The sequence below is a fragment of the Nicrophorus vespilloides genome, unplaced genomic scaffold, assembly GCF_001412225.1.
Source record: "Nicrophorus vespilloides isolate i.1.1-1 unplaced genomic scaffold, Nicve_v1.0, whole genome shotgun sequence".
Lineage (NCBI taxonomy): Eukaryota > Metazoa > Arthropoda > Insecta > Coleoptera > Silphidae > Nicrophorus > Nicrophorus vespilloides.
Genome location: NW_017098882.1, coordinates 281,610 through 302,527, shown reverse-complemented (window position 1 = coordinate 302,527; position 20,918 = coordinate 281,610). Strand labels below are relative to the sequence as shown.

General features: G+C 31.4%; 2 protein-coding genes and 2 non-coding genes across 4 annotated transcripts in view; 3 read left to right on the top strand and 1 right to left on the bottom strand.

Moving 5' to 3' along the window:
* Positions 1-20,918, top strand: part of LOC108563430 (protein spitz-like) — a 97,068-nt gene that overhangs the window by 14,327 nt on the left and 61,823 nt on the right. The window lies entirely within an intron of this gene.
* Trnaf-gaa lies at positions 6,453-6,525 on the top strand. Its single transcript has one exon. It is a non-coding gene; the product is annotated as a tRNA-Phe (tRNA).
* On the top strand, positions 7,134-7,206 carry Trnak-cuu. Its single transcript has one exon. It is a non-coding gene; the product is annotated as a tRNA-Lys (tRNA).
* On the bottom strand, positions 16,923-17,723 carry LOC108563414 (protein rolling stone-like). The gene has a single exon (XM_017922084.1). It carries the CDS (start codon positions 17,721-17,723, stop codon positions 16,923-16,925), a length of 801 nt encoding a protein of 266 aa, XP_017777573.1.

The window sequence follows — 20,918 nt, the reverse complement described above, 5'->3', positions numbered from 1 at the left end:
GACACATGTCATTCTCAATTGCTGACACTTCGGAACGAAACAAAACCAACATATTTATTAATTTCGTACGGAGATTGAAAGCAGTACCATTATTGTGAAGAAGATGTAATACACGCTTGGATGAATGTAACAGAGCGCGTTATTTCTTTGATGCGTGGTAAAAGGAGGAAAAAATAGTAATGTATATTTTAATCCATTGTGTATTTTGGGTGGTTTAATGGCGTAATTGAGGTATAGATGTTTGTGTTTTGGTATGATGGGCATCAACGGTTGTCAATGTCCTTTGGCATTTGTCAAATGTGTTGTCGGAGGGCGGGAAACAGGGAGATAAACGATCGTCGGGGGATCACCTGCCTTAGGTCCATATGGGCAGCGACCCTTTCAGAGTCTTCTCGTCCGCCGATATTATACTCTAGGACCACAGCATATACAAATAATAAATGCATTCGGAATGGAGTCGTACTGAACCCATGTCATCGCTGATCCGTCCTGACGTGCGCTTGACCGGCCCTTATTATTGGATTAGGGACTATTAATCCTGCCTCATCCAAGAATTAATTTCACTTAAAATCCTTTAGTAATATTGTTTTCACGTGCGCTGCGCCCCGTGCATTTTAGGGACAGGTGGTGGCTGAAATCTTACTTCCCGCCTCCCCACATACTGGGCCATATTATATTTATGGACACCTCTCCTTCCGCCCTTTAAGACTCCCCCGACATTATTATTAGCCTCCGCGCCGTCTTTGTGTCGCGTGTTCATGGAAGAAAAAAATCCCGACATGTTCCACTTGTGAATTCTACCTTATATAAGATAAAAGGAAGGAAAAAGTACGTTGGATCCTATAAAATTTCGCAATTGTAACGCAATGCTATGAATCTTATTATCTTTTGTAGTACCGGAAGAGGCGGATGGGATGTTTTAGGTTTTTACATCCCCCATAAGTGCACGCAAACTAAATGGTTTAAAAAAATGTATTATAATAGATACCAGGTATTGGTTGCATATGAATGGAGATCTTTCCACTAATCTTCCCGAACTTTTCCAAAGAAAATTTCATATAACATCGAAATCTTATATTTATCATAAATCACTTTAAACCTAAAAAACGATTGAACTATATTATGAATGAAATAAATACAGTAATTTGATTTATTTTTTAACCCAATAAATTTATTTTATATTCTAATCTATTCGATTAAATTAGTTTGAGTTTTATAAAAAAAAAAATTCTTGATTCATATACAATTCAATACATTTAATTTTTCTCAGTTTTTATATAAATTGATGGTTTCTTTAATTTGTATACACCTGATTTAAAAAAGTAAAAATACTTTACTTGCAATACAATATATGTGTAGTAAGATTTTAATTATTCCCTTTTGTGAATTTGCCATTAGTCAGTTTTGGTGATGTGTAATACACGTAATTGCGCCTAAACGCAGCAATAGAAACATTAAAGTTAATCCGAGATAATACGGATATACAATTTACAAATTGGAAAATTCACAGCGCTGCCATTAAGTCGCATTTAACCTAATTTTCGTGCTTGACTCACGCGAGGACTGTCTTCTTTTATTATTAATTTTATCATCTTGTTTGCTTCTTATTGCGTTTCTCATATAAATTTCTCTGTGCTGAGGTAAGCAAATTGGGCGTATGGGATAAAATATTTTTTCCCTTAGTCTGCGAACCTCAGGACGGGGGGATGAAATAAATTTCGGTAATTCGATTCCGGCAGCTGCTCGCAACTTCCTTTTTTTCGCACTTTCAGTATGTTAGAGAATGCTTCTCCAGATCCAGGAGAAGAACCGCAGCGACGCAGTCAACAGAGGTGGCTGCAAATCAACACCCGTTTAACTATTTTGGCCTTCCAGGTTGTTCCGAGACTAAAAAAACGTAAAAAAAGTTTTGTTTTTGTTGGAGCTGTCAAGTGACATGATGGGGGGTGCTGGCTCTTAAAAATCGTTTAGCTTAATTTTCTTTACGCAAGTTTTGGTTCGTGACCTTAAAGAGCCTTCGGAAATAGATGTACACATGTAATATGTCTGGATCTATCGAACACTTCATTATAATGAATGATACCATTTGGGAATTATATAATAGTGGCAATTCCACGAAATTCTAAATTGTACTTTTTTTTATCGGATAATAATATTTTGAGTGGATTATAAACGTTGTTTCAATGTTTCAAATTAATTTAAATTGGAAAATTATAATACATTTACTGAAATTATTTGTTTGTTTTTTAGTATGATTTTTTTATCCATTATATAGATATTATATAATATTTATAACTGTTACACTTTCAAGTGCAAGTGCAGCATGTTATGAAATATACTAAATACAATAATGCTTTGGGCGGGCGACTGGTTTACTTATTATTGGATTAGTACGTTGAATGCGAGATTTTTGTATTTATTTCCAAAGGTTCGAGATGACACACTTCAAGTCATTTTGCATATCATTTCGAATCAAAATATAATATATATATACAACACAGATGACAAGAAAATATATTTTAAAATATTATTATTTATTGCAACAATTAATCACAAAATAAAAAAAAACTTAATACAATAACTCAACTGCTACAAACGGTAGGTCTTTCTACCCTTTTATATTATTTATTTACATTTTTGTTATAATAAACAAATATATTAGTTTTGTATTCCATTCCATTTACTATTAAGCGATATATATCGTTATGCCTAAGTATCTATCAATAATAATTAATATGTTCAGAAGAAGTTAAACCGGATGAGAAATACTGCAATAAACGCCATAACTATATTCAGATGATCTTTGATTGAAATGAAATTGCAAGATGTTACAGATAGTGTTGCATTAATACAAACATACATTATTAATTAGTTTTGCGGATCGAGCAACAAAAACCATTAAAAGGAAATTAGTTTTGATTTTTTTGTAGTGACGTGTACTTATGACCTACATCTGTCATTTTATATATATTTTTGCAAAGAAAACTAGATTTTAGACATGATACAAAAAATGAATATTTTTTTTTGGCATCATGAAAAATGAATATATCTTTAGTATAATTTTAGTAAATAATAATGAAATAAATATTTGAACAGAAACAAAAGTTAAGTAATATATATTTGGATTGATTTATTATCAACCTATTCAAAAAAGATCAAACCTATATCTTATTGTATATGACAATCTAATAAGAAGAAATTTTTATAATACAATTTTGTATTAAAGTTACATTTATTATTTTTGCAAAAGCACACCCAATTTTGCTAGATTTTACATTTGATTACTTTATACGTAATTCCTTTTCCTTCTTGTAATACTGAAATTCATCCATCTTGCTTCCACATAGATTATCTTGTAATATTACAGTCCACCTCTCTACTAAGAGAGCTATCGGAGATATTATCTTGTAATATTATGTAAAGCAGCGGTATTCAACCTTTTTAGATCCAAGTACTTCAGCATTATGGACTTCATTGGAAAATAATTCAATTATTTTTTAATTTTTATATGCGATTTTTGTATATCTGATAGTTTACATAGTCATGTTGTCTCAAATATCAAGTATGTTGTATCATAGATATTTCCTTACGACATGAACTGACAAAGATATTTGATGATTGAGGAACAATATGTTTTAATAACGAAATTATTTCCTTTTAATAGCATTGGGTGGATAATGAAAAAAAAAATAACAGCAATATTTATTTTAATAGTAATCTAATCGTTTTTTTTTTTAGTATTTGGTTGAATTTATTACTGTTATTCACTTTTACTGTAAAGACTGTATCAAGTTTTTTTCTTTTCCCCGAATTCCATTTTGATTCCAGTTTGCTTTTTCCTAGATTTATATAGTTTTTGTTTTGCAGGGGTGGTTATTTTTGTATGTGAACTAGTTTATTGTAATTGGATTTGGGTATTCTTTTGCGGTAGTATTATAGACCTGGCGAGGTTGCAGAGAGAGCGGCGAAGCATCTGTCGCTGGCGCAAACATCGTAAAATGGTAATCTGATATACCCGGCACCGGCGCACACACAAACTCTAGTGGTACCAGTCGGAAGTGGTATGGTGCCATGGGCACAAGGTGTCTGTCGTAAACTTGGGGTCCCCTTTGCCTCCTTCCTCCTCCCTCGCAGTGTATCTACACATACAACTTCTTATCGAAGCACACACCTCCACAATATTACATTTCATAAAGGGAAGAAGTGTAGCCAAAAACGGCCCCATATCTCCTAGGTATTGTGTTACAACGTTTTCTCTATTGAGAAATTCGGACTGGCATGAGTGTTTACAATAAACAGGTGAAGGCGAGAACTTTTCACCGAATTTATCTAGTTTCATCAATAATTTAAATACTGCAACACACTTCCAATCCTCTTTTTATGCACTAACATCTGTAAGAAGATCTTTTAATTGAGCTAATAAAACTGTTAAAACCCCTTTACAATAAAGAAGAATCTAATCATATATCTCTAGTATTATATTACCAAGTTGTCTTCTTCTATCAAACATTTTAATCTGTAAGTGCCCTGGTTTATTTTATCTCACTGAACTTAAATAAAATAATGAACGTAAACCGTAATAAATATGTTGAGATTCTAAATCTTACATGTTTACTTATAGTTTTCAATTTAGGTTGCGTGTTTTTTTTTAAGTTTAAGCATTATTAATTTGTTTGTGTCAGGTCACATTCTATTTTGCACAAATTTTAGCAAATTTGGAACACAGTTGCATGCATGTTTTCTTATCTGGGTCGTGGGTGGTTTTTGGTGGTAAATGAGGCGAAAGAAAAGTTGAATGCTAAACGCCCATCAATTACACGGAACGATAAAACCACCCCCCATTTTCTCGCTGTCTCGAATTTGCGGTTGTGCGAAATTGGGGCACGCGAACAACGAGCGAAATGGATTGCACTGTATTTATGCAAGCAGTAAAAATACAGGCAAAAAAATATATGGAATCTGATTTATATACATACTTCGTCCTGCAAATGGGGAGTATTCGATGAAATAGGGGCGCCTCGATGATTGATCACCCATTTCAAATCAAAGAAAACGCCAAATCACATTTGCAATTTAAAAGGCGTTCGAACAGAAATAGAATATCCAGTGTTGTGTCAAATGGGTGTCCACTTTTACTAGGTGGTATGCTGAAACGTATTTTTGCATGTCATATATTCAGTGCCGGTGAGACCGAATCGGCCAACTGGATATGAGACTCAGGGCCGCAAATTTACATATGTATCCAAAATCATTTTATTTAAGTTTCTTGCTTTGAGAGAAGGTCATAGCTGTCATTTCGCGACCCATTAAATATCTACATTTTGAATTGGGACCTATATGGTGTGAAACGCTGCTCTTGCGTTAGTCTTATATTGAAATCTGCTATATTTTAATTAAGTTTAAAGGCTTTTTGTAGGTTATCTAAAAGGTCACATACAGGGGAGAAGAAATATAAAATACCAAAAAAAATAACTTCGAGTAATGAAAAAACTATACAACGTTATATTAACTATATTTAGTATTACGTTTTGTTCACAAATGGTTTATGGTAATAAGGTTAATTTATATAATGATTGACTTAGAACCAAGTGTTTCATTCTACCATATATTGAATGAATATATCCAAATTCTACGCAAGTCACGTATTGCTGAAATTTTGCCATTGTCCGTTGTTACAATTACTCCCGTGCTAGAAATCAACACTTGCAAATACATTAAAATTTTGTAGATTATACGCCATTGATTTTATTATAATCGATCTGTGAATAATTGAAGTAAACTGACCAACGTGTATATAAGAATATGTCAATAGGAAAGCATAATCTATTCATCATTGTAATTTGTTATTTTATAAGGTTACCACCATTTGTTCATTTTAGGAAACAGTCTCTACGATGTACATTAATCCTAATGGAATCTCTTATTTTTTTTTTGAAGAAACGGTAATTTGTTTATTGACAATACGCTCTTAAAGCCAATCATTATCTAATTAAACTCGTGTAAACAAATTTTCCTTTAATTTGTTTTCTATGTAATTACATTAAATGATCGCTTTCATAGATAGATTCCATATTTTATAGATTATTACTGCATGAATCATTTTCTCATCATCGTATTTGCATCATTAACGGATGAAATGTTCATTGCCCATAAAGCCTAATTAAAAAAAAAACGTTATTATAGAAACTAATGTTAAATTGTTATTCAAACAAACTTTAATGATGTCTCATCTTATTATTCGATTTTGTGTTGTTTTCGAATCTTTATACCGTGATTTTTTATTGTAAGCTACCCAATTTTCCCCAAATAGTAGTTATATAACAAGGAATATAGGTTTGTTGGAGGTATAAAAAGTCTTAAGTCGTTCATTTCAAGATCGTTTTTATCAAGAATAATGATATCAAAATAATGGTCTGATATATAATGCGATTATTGAACTATTATTTTCAGTTGCCGAAATAGCTCAGTTGGGAGAGCGTTAGACTGAAGATCTAAAGGTCCCTGGTTCGATCCCTGGTTTCGGCATAGATTAACTTTTTTACACTTTATTTAATGTTTATTATTAGTAAATTCAATTTCAGTGTTATATTTCTTAAAAATCAAAAATAAGTAGGTGGTACCTAAGACAAATTGTCAACAAAAATTCTGTTATTGAATATTTCAGTACTTTGTTATTGTCATTACAGGTTGATCCTTTTTATGTATACGATGTAGTTTTATTTATTTTGATTACAAAAAACGCATTATTGTATAATTTGTCAAGTAAAATTTAAAAAAAAATATGCATTTACAATATTTCCTATATAAATTCGGTACTCGACAGACTATAAAGTAGTAACTTGGTTTACGTAACGGAAACGTGCGATGATTTTGAGGCAGTTTACAACGTGGAAATCCAGTATTTCATAGAAAAAACGCATATTTTTAAACTTCTTGTTATAAATTGAATACTAATTGATATTTTTTATATACTAGCTTTTAAAAGTCATTATATAATACATATGAATAATTAGTATATATCTGAATATATTTATTATTGATATCTTGTAATGTAAATGATTTTTTGAATATTTATTATATTTATCATTTATTCATATAAAATTATATAATGCCAGCATTTCTGTTTTTTATATGCCCGGCTAGCTCAGTCGGTAGAGCATGAGACTCTTAATCTCAGGGTCGTGGGTTCGAGCCCCACGTTGGGCGAATATATTTTACAAACAACTATGCGCTACTTGTCAAGTATTTTATGGAAGAAATAATGTACGGAACCTCGCTTAACGAGTTTAAAATTTAGTGGTGGTCCGCATAGTAATTTTAATATATTTGTAATTTTTGTTTTTATTATATCGTCTTAATAATAATAATAATAATAATTTATTGTCCAAACATCAATACATAAGAAGAAAAAAAAGTACAATTTATACATAAATAAATTTTAACATACAATAAAAAAATATATATTAATAGGCTAACGGGCTAACGACTGAGGTCTTTCCGCCCGGGAACATAAACTTTATTATGAAACAATATCAGTATTATAATAATAATATACAATGAACAACAGAAGAATAAGGGGAAAAAATATATATAGAGTTGTAGTTTCTTTTTTAATAATCGAAGGATGAAGGGTGGAAGGGAGTAGTTGTAAGGTGTTATTTTGATTTAGGGGGAGTTCTGAATAACCGTGGAGGACATAAGTGAATGGAATTCGAAGATGATTTCTGGAGATTGATCTGGGAATATCGTCTTATTATATTGCATCTTTATAAAATGCCCAATGTAAAAACAAGTGCTAATACCATTTCATATTCATAATCTTATTTTCATGGATTAAAATCATGGGGTTGATTATAATTATATTTTTAAATTATCATAAATAGTCTGGCATATACAGGATGATATCAAAATGAAACTACTACTTCAAAAATATTAAAAATATATACAATTATATAAATAAAATTGATGAAATAAACGAAGAAATTCTATTTGTTCGATATTTTATTCAATTAATAGTAATAAATTATATAATTTTAGGCTTATTCTGAGATATCATGTCGACATCTTAGAAATTTAAAAATATGTATTCTTTTATTTGTTATTATAATTCGTTTTTTTGTTGTCCGCGTTCTTAAACTGTGCGTGAAAATTCTGATATATTAACGTAAAGTTCGCTCTGAGATAGACCAAAGTTTAGACTTGGGGCGCAACAGAAAAAATTGATATAAAGGGTGTCCCAAATTAACGCAAGATTTGATAGAAAAGATTAAAATAGAAAATACAGTTTTTATCACAATCACAAAATCACAATCTGAAGACCAAAAACTGTGTTTTTTATTTAATTCAAATCTTGTGTTAATTTTGGGACACCATTTATATAGGGCGCCGCAAACCGAAATGTTTGGAAACCCATTTCATAAATCTTATAAATTTCCCGTGTGCCGTTCCGCAATGCAGACCTATGCTACGCCACTGATCAATATATATATATATACTTTGCTCAATAAATCATGAAAAAATTTCATACATAATATTGGTCGTGTGATTCTTGTCTTTATCTATTGTTACTTCAGTTTTCTCTATCTGATGGTAAAATCCCCATGCCCGAAAAATGACGAAAATGGAACGCTTGTTTGTCCTACACTTAAAAACACTGATTAACTTTTATCACATCTACATTAATTTACGTAATTGCACATGTAAAAGTGCAGACACAGTACAGATAAACAAATTTACATGTGCCCATCTACTATTTACTTCAATTATATACCAGATTTTGTTGATTGGACGTCGTAGTCATTTCGTTAAACCATAAAAAATACTAAATTGATCTACTGCATTTATGGGTATATTACTATTGATTTAAGTAAATTGTACATTTTATTATAACTAATGTTAATTATATAATTAATTAATATAGTTATGTCCTTGTAAAGTATTGTAATATTTTTAGTATCACTATCGACATTTGCATTTGGCTCTAATAATTGCTCATCCCTTAAAGTGGAAGAATTCAGTCCTGAATAATTGAAACCTTTTCTAGCCGTTCATTAATAATTCTTATACTTCTCTAGTTGGGTTCAGCTTGCCTATCAATTATCTACTATTAATTATTCAGTTCTCAATTGAACAGCAATACATTACAAATCAAATATTTATTATACATGAATTCTTCCATACTTCAGGTACTGTATACAAACATGTAAAAATATTTTGTTGTCAATATTTACTTAATAAAATGCCAAATCTGTCATAATCATGTGCGCTTTTTACTGATTTCTGAGACATCTGGAATATTACGAGTCAAGAAGCATTTTTTTTTAACTTCGTGATGTTCATTTTCGCTACGCTTGTCAAAATATTTACCGAAGGTCCTCAAAAAAAAGATGATGGATCGTTAGTATTTTCTCACTTTATTTCAGTAATATTATTTAAAGTCCAGGGTTAAGTAATATTTTATAATTTTTGGTTGCTTTTTCTTCTTTCTTTTCCATCTTTTCAGCACGCGTTATTTATAAAACATGAACCTTCCTGACATGGCTTGAAAGATCTTGGTTAGATATCAACCGCACATTACCTCCTCCACGTATATCTCTTGGGATCTCGGCTTAATAAAATATTAGCCTAGGTAGACGAGCGTCAAAGGGAGATAGATGTGGCCAGTACCCAAAAAAAAGAACTTCGTCCACTTGGAACGCATGCAGGATAAATAAAAGAGTAGTAATAAAAAGGAAATTAAACCGAATTTAAATAAAAACTCGTATATTTTTAGAAACTTGATCTTTTGTTCGTTTAATCCAATTATTTTTAAAATTTCACAGTTCAAAGTACTTATGTTCTTTTATAGTTTTTTTTTTAGTATTTATTATTAATATTTAATTAGTCGTTTGTTTTATGTTATTTTAATCGTGTTAACTGTAAATAGTCCGTTGGGTGAACACAACACAATTACATGTACTTTCCTCTAAACACGATGCTTAACTTTGATAACCTGCCAAATTCAAGTATCCGATCGACACCACACGATATATTATTTAATTGATTATTTAAGATATATGATTTTGTCCATTCTTTTACCTAATTGCAAATTATTTACAATTGTAGGTTAGTGCTTTTATCTTACATATTATATAATTTAGTTTAAACACAATAATTAGGCGAGCAGGAATTTAGCTCAAAATGAGGTTCGTTAGTGGGAATTATCCATAGTCCTAATGAGGGTGAGAACTCTCAACCCTCCATTACACTACAATCGTTTTGGACTCACGCGAATTCGCAGAATGCAACGATTATTATTCAATGTTTTGCCATGTTGTTTTGTTTGTCTTGTTTTTTTTAAGGGGAGAGATGAGTGTGTTTTAATAACGGGCTTAAACGACTTTTATTATCCTGCAACTGCAACTAATTCTCGCACAAAAGGGAATCCTTTTGCTTTGCGCCTACTAAGTGGACTCTGGTCATAATCGCAGGTGTGTTAAATCAAGCTGCATCATGCGATTACCAAACTAGCAATAATATTTTTCTTTTCAAATGGAACTAATGTCATGAATACCAAAATATATCGTATATAAATGTTGAAAGCTACTCATAGAATTAATTAAATATTTCCACTTCTGGTCAGTACTTTCATTCATTAATTAAGATTTTTAAATAGATGGCATAAGCTAATTTTAACTATAATACAAATCAAACAAACATGATGTCCAATTTAGATTTGAAATTTGTTGTTTCTAGTGGTTTATGTTTCTCATATTAGCATTACTAATAGTGGAATCCCGTGGAACGCACTATCAAAATAACGTTTCAAAAAAAGTAACTTGTGTACAATGTGTTTGCTTGATTTAGGAGGGAAATTTAGAAGACTTCAAGATTTTTTTTAAAATTGCGTTATATAGTTGTTAATAAAACTTAAACTTTTAGTAAAAATAAATAATGTGTCAAATATAAGTCGCTAAAAATGTAAATGAAAAATAAACCACAATAATAAATATAATAATAATAACAATGTTTATTGTAAATAATAATATTAAACGCTTAATCTTTGCCACAGTTGAATTTCTTCTATATTTAAAATTTTATTATTGTCGAGATATGTCTGTAATTTAAATTTGTACTACAATAGTAGTGGTGTACTTTAGTAAAAAATGCAGATGTGAACAAAAACGAAAGTCATTTCAATAAAACTTACAAACAGATATGATTATTTATAAATCAAAAATAAGTTTTTGTAATTTATTTTGATTTTGTCCATTAAAGTTTGCTTTGAATTTTTCAAACCGAACTATAGTGAATCCGGACTAATCGAGACCACAAAATACGAGGTATTGCTGCAATTAATTATATTATAATTTATTTTCATTTATATTAGTTATAAACAAACTTATGTTTTGTTCATGGTCATATACAATATAAAATTCACTTTTCGAGAGCGAATGGCCAGAGTTTCCACCAAGGAAATATAATGAAATATTCATACAATACTCCCTCAGATAGCAATCGCTTTCATTTTATGCTCTTTCGGCGATTCCCAACCTTCATCGTCCCTACTCCTTTCATACACCTTTTTCTATTTTTCTTAAATCTTCTTTTCTGGTTTAAATAAATCAGTTTGGAATTTATTTGAGTAACTCAGAATGCGAATGAACGAGCGAGGGTGTTCATATGTGCGCTCTCCGGAACACATCTAAAATGTCTCGGATTTGGAACTCCAAAGAGAAAATGAGAAGAAAAAAAAATCCCCCACATAAATCAATGGGAGCACCGCAGGCGATTATGTAATATGCATAAAAATAAGTCCCCCCTTACGTTAATGCCTTTTTGACAAATAATAGGCAGTAGTTTCCGCATTTCTGGATTCACGTGTCTGCAATATATCATTCTCAATATTAGAAAAGTTATAAAAACAAAGACGTATCCGGACCCAGTGATATTGGTATTATATAGTGCACGAAGTTAACCAGTTAGTCTTGATGCTTTACATTTCAAGATTCCAAGAACTGATTGAATTTGAATCCTCGAAGTACATGCGAGTGATTGCGAAATCGCGAAGAGGAATGAATGCCAATTAACCGGAAGTCTGCCCGCTGTTCAGCAGACAGCAAGTCTACTTAAGTACTTCCCATATAGATTTCCTTTGGGTCTCCTCAGTTGAGAACCAATCCTCTTGGATCATCGATCATTGCAATTAGATGCGTATCGTTTCTTATTGCTTACTTTTTCAGCCATACTTTTTTTTTCTAGCGATCTTTTAATTTGGTGGAAGTTAAATTACGAAGGGAATTAGGCCTAATTAATATATTTACACCACCGCTAATAATGGTCATTAAGGCCAAACAATTATTTTTAATCGATCCTCTCTCGCTAATGAGGGAGCATCAAATAGACTCCTCTTTCGCTTCTGCTTTCCGCCTATCTCGCGTGCTTCAGCTAAAATTTCCGGCTAATTGCATGTGAGCCGTATGCAATAATTGTGCTCACATTATTTTTTTTAAACGACATTAATTTATTCCTCGAAAAAGAAATGCAGCTAACATTATTTTTTCTTATCTGAAGGCACAAATAAACAAATACTTTTAAAATTCTGATAAAATTAAATTTTCAGACTGAAAGAAAGACCAATATAAGAAAGATTATTATTATTAAATTTTGATTTTTTAATTTTTATTCTTCAGATAAGAAAGATTCTACATAAAAGAAAAAAAAATTTAGTTCAAAAAGTATAGTTCATACGTTAAATGTCAATATTCTATAGATTAGGTATATTAGAAAATACAAGTTATTATGTAAAGTAATGATCTTACTATAATATAAAAAATGACGTAAATATAGATGGAACATTATAACTATGTTAACCTAGCGGCTTAATATATTAAAATATTGAACGAAACTATTATTTTACAAACTTATTATTACACAAATGAATATATATAATAATTAGGTAAAGAATAAAATATCGTACTATTTGATGATTGAACTATTTCTAATAGTTATTCTATTAAATAATTCTACAAGAAAAGTTCTTGTATTAATTAAATTTAGGGCATACGTGTGTTTTTATTTTACGAGAATATCTAAAAATAAATGCGTTATTAAAGTTCAAGAAATAATTAGGAATAAATTGATTAAAAAATATTAATAAAAAAGGTATATAAATCTATTATATCGTAAAATGCTGTTGAATAATTCATGCAATTTCTGAATTTATTATTTTCTTAAAATGTTTATGTTCGTTTACAATGTATATTAAAATAATAGTTTTGGTATGATTATTTTCTGACCTTAATAGTCTTTACTTATAACTGCTTTTCATGCATAGTTTTAATTAAATTCTCTATTTATTTAGAATATTTCACTTACGTATAAATTATGTTTTTAGTGGATTTATTACATATGTTATTACTTATACTGATATTTAAGAATTAAGTTTTATAATTTTCCCAATTTTTTTAATAATTACATTTTATACTACTGTATTAAGTATTTATAGTGTGTTAAAGGTACGATATGCAGTTTTGTATGAATCAGGTGTGTGAGCAATAACCGAACGGAAATATAATCCAAAATCAGTTTTTGGATTGTCGCGTTTCCGGTCCAGACACCAGTCTTTCTTGTCTGCCTTTTTTTGCTCGTTCTTTTATTTTGTTGATGTTTATTTTCTTCAATCGTTTTTGAGCAAAACAATTCCGAACCTTTCTCACCATGATTCGAATGCAAGTCGCGGCGGGTTCATTTTTGGTCGAAACAACGCCTCTTAATTACAAGCCTCTGTGGTAAATTTTGTTTATTAAGCAGTTGGTTGGATGTGTGGAAATGTGCGCTTCATTCATAAGTTTTGTAAAACGGTTGATGAATATCTTCGACGTGTATTTTTGGCACTTCCTGACCCAATGACCTTCGGTGCTTCCACAGCCTATGACCACATGTGAAAACACTTGAAGATGCCTAATTTTGGACGCGAACAAATTTACCACAAACTGCAAGAAATTTCTACTATTTCTCCCACTTCCTCCACCCACCTTGCAAAAGGCAAATCCCATTTAAGTTGTCCCATGCCGCAAGCATGTGGTTATTTTGTGGTCTCCTAAATGTGTTCTACCACAATTTTGTACTATGAACTCCTTTCGTAAACAGTGCGGGTAATCAATCATAGCTCTATGCGTCATTTGTGCAACTTTGGCAAATTAGGTTTAACACAAATGAGTAATGTTTTCAGTATAATTTGTAGTGGAAATGATGTATTGCTGAATTAACGTGATTTATATTAATTATGTATTATAATCATTCATGTACGTAATAAACGATTTATGATTAAATTGTTCTAAAAATAGAAATATATGTGTCAATAACTCGTTATTGATTCAATTGCACGAAAAAGTATATTTGTTATATAATAACAATATTATTGCAATTATTAAAGTTATTATTTTAAGAAATTACAATATAATTTGAATAGATTCAAAACAAAATTTTATAATTATACAAAAATTTAATAAACTATGAAAATGTTGCATACAGTCGACAACCTAAATGCAATATATAATATATTTTTCTTGTTAATCCACTTTATTTCAAATATAATAAAATACTACCAACCACCATAAATATAATGACTTACTTACATATGATAATGTAATTTCTTACTGAACAAGTACAGTTTATGCGATAAAATTTAACTTTAATAATTATAACATTCCCATAATGTCGTTATCAACAAAAATAGAAAAGAAATGTAAAAATTAAATCATATAGTAGTATTTTTCAATTAATTAAGTTTTTTTTTCAATATTAATAAATATTAAATATATTTGTTCCAGTGGATTTTACTACAATGTGAAAGAATAAGTGAAAATTTTAAAAACTTGGTTACAATAAACGTTAGTTAGCTTAATATAGATAAGCTTTCAAGAAATAAAAGTAAAATTTAGGTTAACGTTAATATAAGTGATAAGAGATAGGATGAAAATGGCGTAGAACTATTTTCGTTATAACTGCATCATCTATGAGTTACGAGTTTTAGAAAAGTATAGAATAAGCTAGCTGTTGATGCATATTGCCCAATCGAAAACCTCCCAATTCGTAATTCTTATGAAATACGCATTCCATGTATAAGCACATAAAATAAATTTTAAGTATTTCGTTGTTAATATTTGAGGAGTATTAAAAAATCATGTCCAATTATAATGCCCAAAGTTAATAATTTGTAATTATTTTGCTTAAAACAATCATTTTTATCTGATCCATCGTGAAACTAAAATTAAATTGTTAATTGGACGATTGTAAATATCTAATGTTTCTTATCGTTAATTTGTTTGACCCAGAATTTTCTGCAAATAAATCTTCGTTGTGCATGCTGGTATTTTGTGCAAGGTATGTTTTATCTGCGTATCGGATCTATCTCGATTTTCACGGGTGGTTATTTCTGGATTTTTAATGCATTCCGTGGCGCATCGCACCCGATTTTATAATACGCTCCAACCCCTTGACCTGCCATGCCAATGGGTCGTTCATCAACGGAAAATTCTGTTCACCTCCGCCTAGTCGATAATAATATCCATTGGCGCATTTCCCAGAAACGTACATTTGCATCATTACAGCTTACATGCAAATTCTCAAACTAATTTTCTCCAACGAAGTTTGATCGATTTTTATTTCAGTATAGGGTTTTCTTTTCGTAACCATGAATATATGCATTTATATTTTTAGCTTTTTTTTATGGCTAGAGAAACAAAAGTAGCTAGTTTTAAAAACTAATTATAGCTCGTTTTTTTGCTCATTCTATGTAAGAAAATGTGAGAGGAAGTTTTGTTCATTTACTCTTTTCTCCCTTAAAGGTGCATGTTTTCGAAAGCGTTTCCGAGGTTTTTAGATTTTAAGTATGAATCTGTGGATTTAAGGGGGTTTGGAATAGCACATGTGGCTCGTATAAATATATATGTATATAATAATAATCCGGTGGTGCGCTTCTTTTCTTCTTCTAGACAGAGAGGAACAGAGGCCACCTGCGGTAGGGTGAGGAATACGTCTAGACGCGTGTTGGTCCCGTGCCTCGCAGCTGCACCAAAAAAGATCTTCGAAGCTAAGTTCCTTGTCCTTCTCCATCCCTAAACCACTCTAAAGGGAAGTGCGCTGCTGCCGTGGTGGAGGAGGAGGAAGGTCAGAGGGCAAGACCGGTGCACCTGGTCTTCCTTTCAACCACCCCACATTCATATTTTGACTTCAATATCTTAATTACTTAACCTTCGGTGGTTGTTAGCCTCTTAAAAATATGTTTGATTAACGGTGATTCGGACCCATTCCCAACAAAAAACAGATATGTATTAAGCGGAGGGATTCACAAAAAAACAAACAGGAAGGATGTAATCCTTTCATTATTAACACTCAATTCTCTGATTAGTCTCACCTTTTAGAATTCAACTATTTAACTTCTCATTATGCGTTCATAAACATAAAATAATGTGGTAGTATTTGTAGAAATACTTAATCAAATTTTAAAGAATATACGAATACCACATAAATTGGTTAAAAAAGTGTATGTTTAATATACTGATGAATTTAATTTCATAAAATTATTCAACATTTCATACATAAAATAAATATAAGGTGATTCTAATTAAATAAATCCAAATAATGTAACTCAATTAAAAAAATATTGGTTTCGGTAATTTTATGTAAAAAATATATTGTTATTAAAATAACATAAAATATCTTGAAAAATTTGTTTTCTTATGAATTTATTGATTTATCTATATTCAGTTATTTGTGCCTTATAAATGATTCTTATTAAAGTATTTTTAGATCATAAGACTTAATAATCTGTAATAAAACATAATATTATAATATTAGTCGTAAGAACAGTGAGTATTATAGAAGTACTTATATAATACGTTGTCCATAATGGATTAAAATATATACGTTTATATTTCTTAATCAAAACTGCGTCTTTCTTTATTATCTTTATAACATATGTGAAAGAAATGAACTTTGACCAAATGCATTCCGAACAAGGACAAGTGTACTAGAAGAACTTGGCTCAACGTAAGAACCGTGTATAGGATTGGCTCCAGCGTGTCTTCGTTCCATTTGAACTTTGGATAAATGTAATTGTTCCCGTAATAATCCTGGCCACCGCTCTTACAATACGCAAAGTTAAATATGGCGTATATCAGGCCAATAGCCTGTGCTGGAACGACTAGTAGCAAGTAGATCGGGACAGAAGTGACGAAGAAGTCCATCACGACGATTATAGCGGTCCACGTATGAAAGTACTTGCTTGTGTCTATGGTGTCATCCTCCTTCATATATCTCACACCGAACCAAAACACGAAAACCACACAAATTGCGAAGCAAATCGATATGTTAAAGCAAATCAGGTAGCATTTATGCAGGAATCTAGAGTTATGGTCTTCCGGTTTGCCATCCTGCTGCTTGATGTAAGCTCGGCAGACGGCGAACAAGCCCAACATGCTGTGCGCGAAATTGATCCCAAACGACCAGTAGGTAAAGTACACCAGAGATATGACCAGTTTTTCGGATGGTGTCAAACGTAACTTCACGTAAACCGTGAGCAGAAAACACATGAAGTGCAAACATCTGTAGATGAGGTAGTGTTCGTCGACGCGTCGCGTCGCCTGCCATCGCGTTACACTGAAATCCTCATCATAACTATACTCAAGCTTCAGTCTAGATATAGTAAACTCTTCTCGGAATGGTTTCCACTTACACATAATACCAATATGACAATGTCACTAACGTCAAAAAAATCAATAGTAAAAATAATTAATAGTAGTAGTTGTTAATTTATAGTGAGAAACTTTAAATATGAAATTGCGAATGAAGACACTCGTGATTATAAACATTTTCTATAATTTTACGATTCCTTTGTAATAATATAGCAATTTAAATATTTCTCGTGAAAATGAATTGAGTTATTTGCGATCAGAATTCGTTTAAAAGTAAGCATCTGTTTCTTCTTGGAGAATAGGAAGAACTCGAGCCAGCGGCATTACATAATATGTATCCTCTCGCTCTTCTGTCCTTACTGTTTTTTTTAATGTATGTTCTTGGGGTGGGTGGATTGTAATGGATTTTTTTCGTTAATCGTTTCGAGGGGATGCGAAGGCTGCTGCGGTTAAGATTAAGAGGTGTATAATGAGAGTTGCGGCAGGAGAGAAGTGCCTTTCTGTACCTTTCTGCTGAGCTCTTGTTGTGTGTGCATGTGTGTATGTATATGTGTGTGACAGCTGGCGGGCGGCGGCGCGGATCGCAAATACACCTGCCCTCTAAAAAGGCACAGGAACTGTATTAGACCAGAAATAGGATGAATAGATTGTGCATGGAGGTAGAGTACCCAGATTTCTTTAAATACACAACCTTTTGATAATCGCGTTTATCACATGCGAACCTCGAAAATATAGCGGAACCCAAGAATTATCTTATTGTATTGTCTCTTTTTGTTGTTGTTCTTGAGTGCGATAAAGTGTATCTCGTGTTACGCAATTTGTGTCCACTTGCGTGAAAAGCCCCTCCAGGGGACAGCAAGCAGGCGAAAGGGTTGCACGTGTTTGTGGACCACCCAGTTCAGCCACCAACGCCCGCCACCCCACGTGCCATTTCATCGATATCCCCTTTAGATTACGTAATCGAGAGCCTATGCATCGATGACTGGCTGTTATTGCACATAAATCTCGCCCTCTCATGGCAACCTTTAACAACCAGGGTGTTATTATTCCGTTCCATTTGAACCCCCGGTATCGAAGGAGAGTGAATAAAAAAATGTATATACATACATAAGTAGACGTCTTATCTCCTCTTCCAATTTAGATCTTCCAGGCTCAACTGCGCCCTAAGCGATCAAATCTATTTTGTAGAAATATTACTTATCAGATAAATATTGAAACAATTTAATATCCTATTAACACTGATGATATTTACTTGTTCAATGAATTACATTTGTTTTATTATCTTTTAAATAAAATCTCTTTTTATTTATGAACATTAATTCATATTACAATATTTTTAGTAAGTAGCAAAATTACTGTGATGTTATATTTTTTATAATAATATTTATTGAAATAACTATAAAAAAAACCATAAACCATTACAACGGGTTATTGACCGTATTTCTTAAACTTATTATTAATATGTAAATTATAAGTAAAAGGCATATGCAAATTAATATTATGAAGTATTTTAATAATAACAATGTTTTTTATATAAATATATAATTACATAAGTAATTATAGACATAAAAAGTGTGAAATATAAACACATGAATCATTTCAACGGCCTATTTATCAAAAGATCTTGAGTTTATGTTCATCTACAGTTCATGTTGTTTTTTTTTTAAATTTTATTTATTGATAATGTTAGAGGCTTATTTTTTCAGATAAAATTTAACACGAATAAATTAGTTAAGACCTTCTAGAATTTAATATTATTGCTTAATTTTGTATAGTCAATTCTCAATCTCAATAATATGGAAATATGTGATTTGATATGTAAGAAACTAAATTGTTGACTATAAATCTCTTAGTTTTATTATTGACTTGAAACATTGATTGAAGTATGCATTTTTCATTAAAATATACTGAAGATGTGCACGCGAGACTTTGCTTATCAGACGTATTGTGCACGCACCTTTATATATTCGTATTTCTGACAAAATTGCAATTCATACAATATAATCTGTAAAATATGCAATGTATAATATCAGTGCTTTGGATATTTATTTTATGAAGTACATATTTATTTATGCTCTATATTATCACAAAAAATAGTAAAAGTATTATAATTTTTATAATCGGAAGAATTATATTTATCTCGTAAAGGTATTTTACGAGATAAATATTTGACTTAACATAATGATTGTGTGATTAGTAAAAAAATACAAGTCATTTAGTATATAAAAACGGAAGTTGATTGTTTCTCATTTTCACTGTGCCTCCTTCTTTATTTTACAATTTTAATTCATGTAAGTGCTGGATGAATGGTTCTGACTGTTCTACGTTGATTGTTTACTTAGTTCTCATCTGTTTGCGGTTTTCCTTTTGGAGACGACCGCCACACACTTAATGCTTTTGGCAGATGTGATTTTGTTTTGTCGCGTGTGACGGAAACGCGACTCGACATTGCGTTCCTCTGTTGAAATTGCTGCTGCTTCCTTTTCCTTCTTCGTTCTGTAGTGGTTGGTAAGGCACGAGGGGATCGAGAACCTGGAGGAAAGGATAATTGAACCATGACCTACAACACACACACACCTGCCACTGTTCAGGCAGCAAAACCTCTCATTCTCTTTATCTTCGCTCCTCCGGCTTTTCTCCTCCTCCTCCACCTCTTGCTCTGTTATCCAACGGAGCGACACTTTATCAAAAGAAGTAAAATAAATACGAAGAGAGGAGTAAAAAGAATAGACTCGTCGTGGCACGTGCCATAAACCATTTTATCTTATTTATTCATGTAGCAAATCTTACCACAAAACCCTAATTCATCAGGTTGTATCATTCAAGAAACTTTAATCATATTGGCTTTTATTTTTAAATAAAAATTGTTATAAAAGTATTTTACATATGAATATTAAATTTGTTTCCACGAACAGTTCAATTTGCATTCGATATACACAGTTTAATATGAAAATGCGTCCTTTAATCTAGTAATTCTTACCTCTCATTATCTTTATATGCGATTTCAATTTGTTAATAAGGTCGTAATTTCCAATCAATTAGTCCTTCGTGGGTTGGACAACTGTTCTCTCATTTTCTCGCTCTTTCACTAGTTGTTTTTCCTCTTCTGTTCTTCTTGCTTGGAGTGCGTCATGTGGCTCGCGAACACATCGTCGGCATCTTTTCACCCATTTTTCATTCCACTTTCTAGGGTGAAACCGTATCTCCTCCCTTGTAACTACCTACCTGTGTTCCAAACCA

Bases quoted from the DNA above. Each gene is read 5' to 3' on its own strand.
- LOC108563414 (XM_017922084.1), bottom strand. From the start codon at position 17,723: ATGTGTAAGTGGAAACCATTCCGAGAAGAGTTTACTATATCTAGACTG.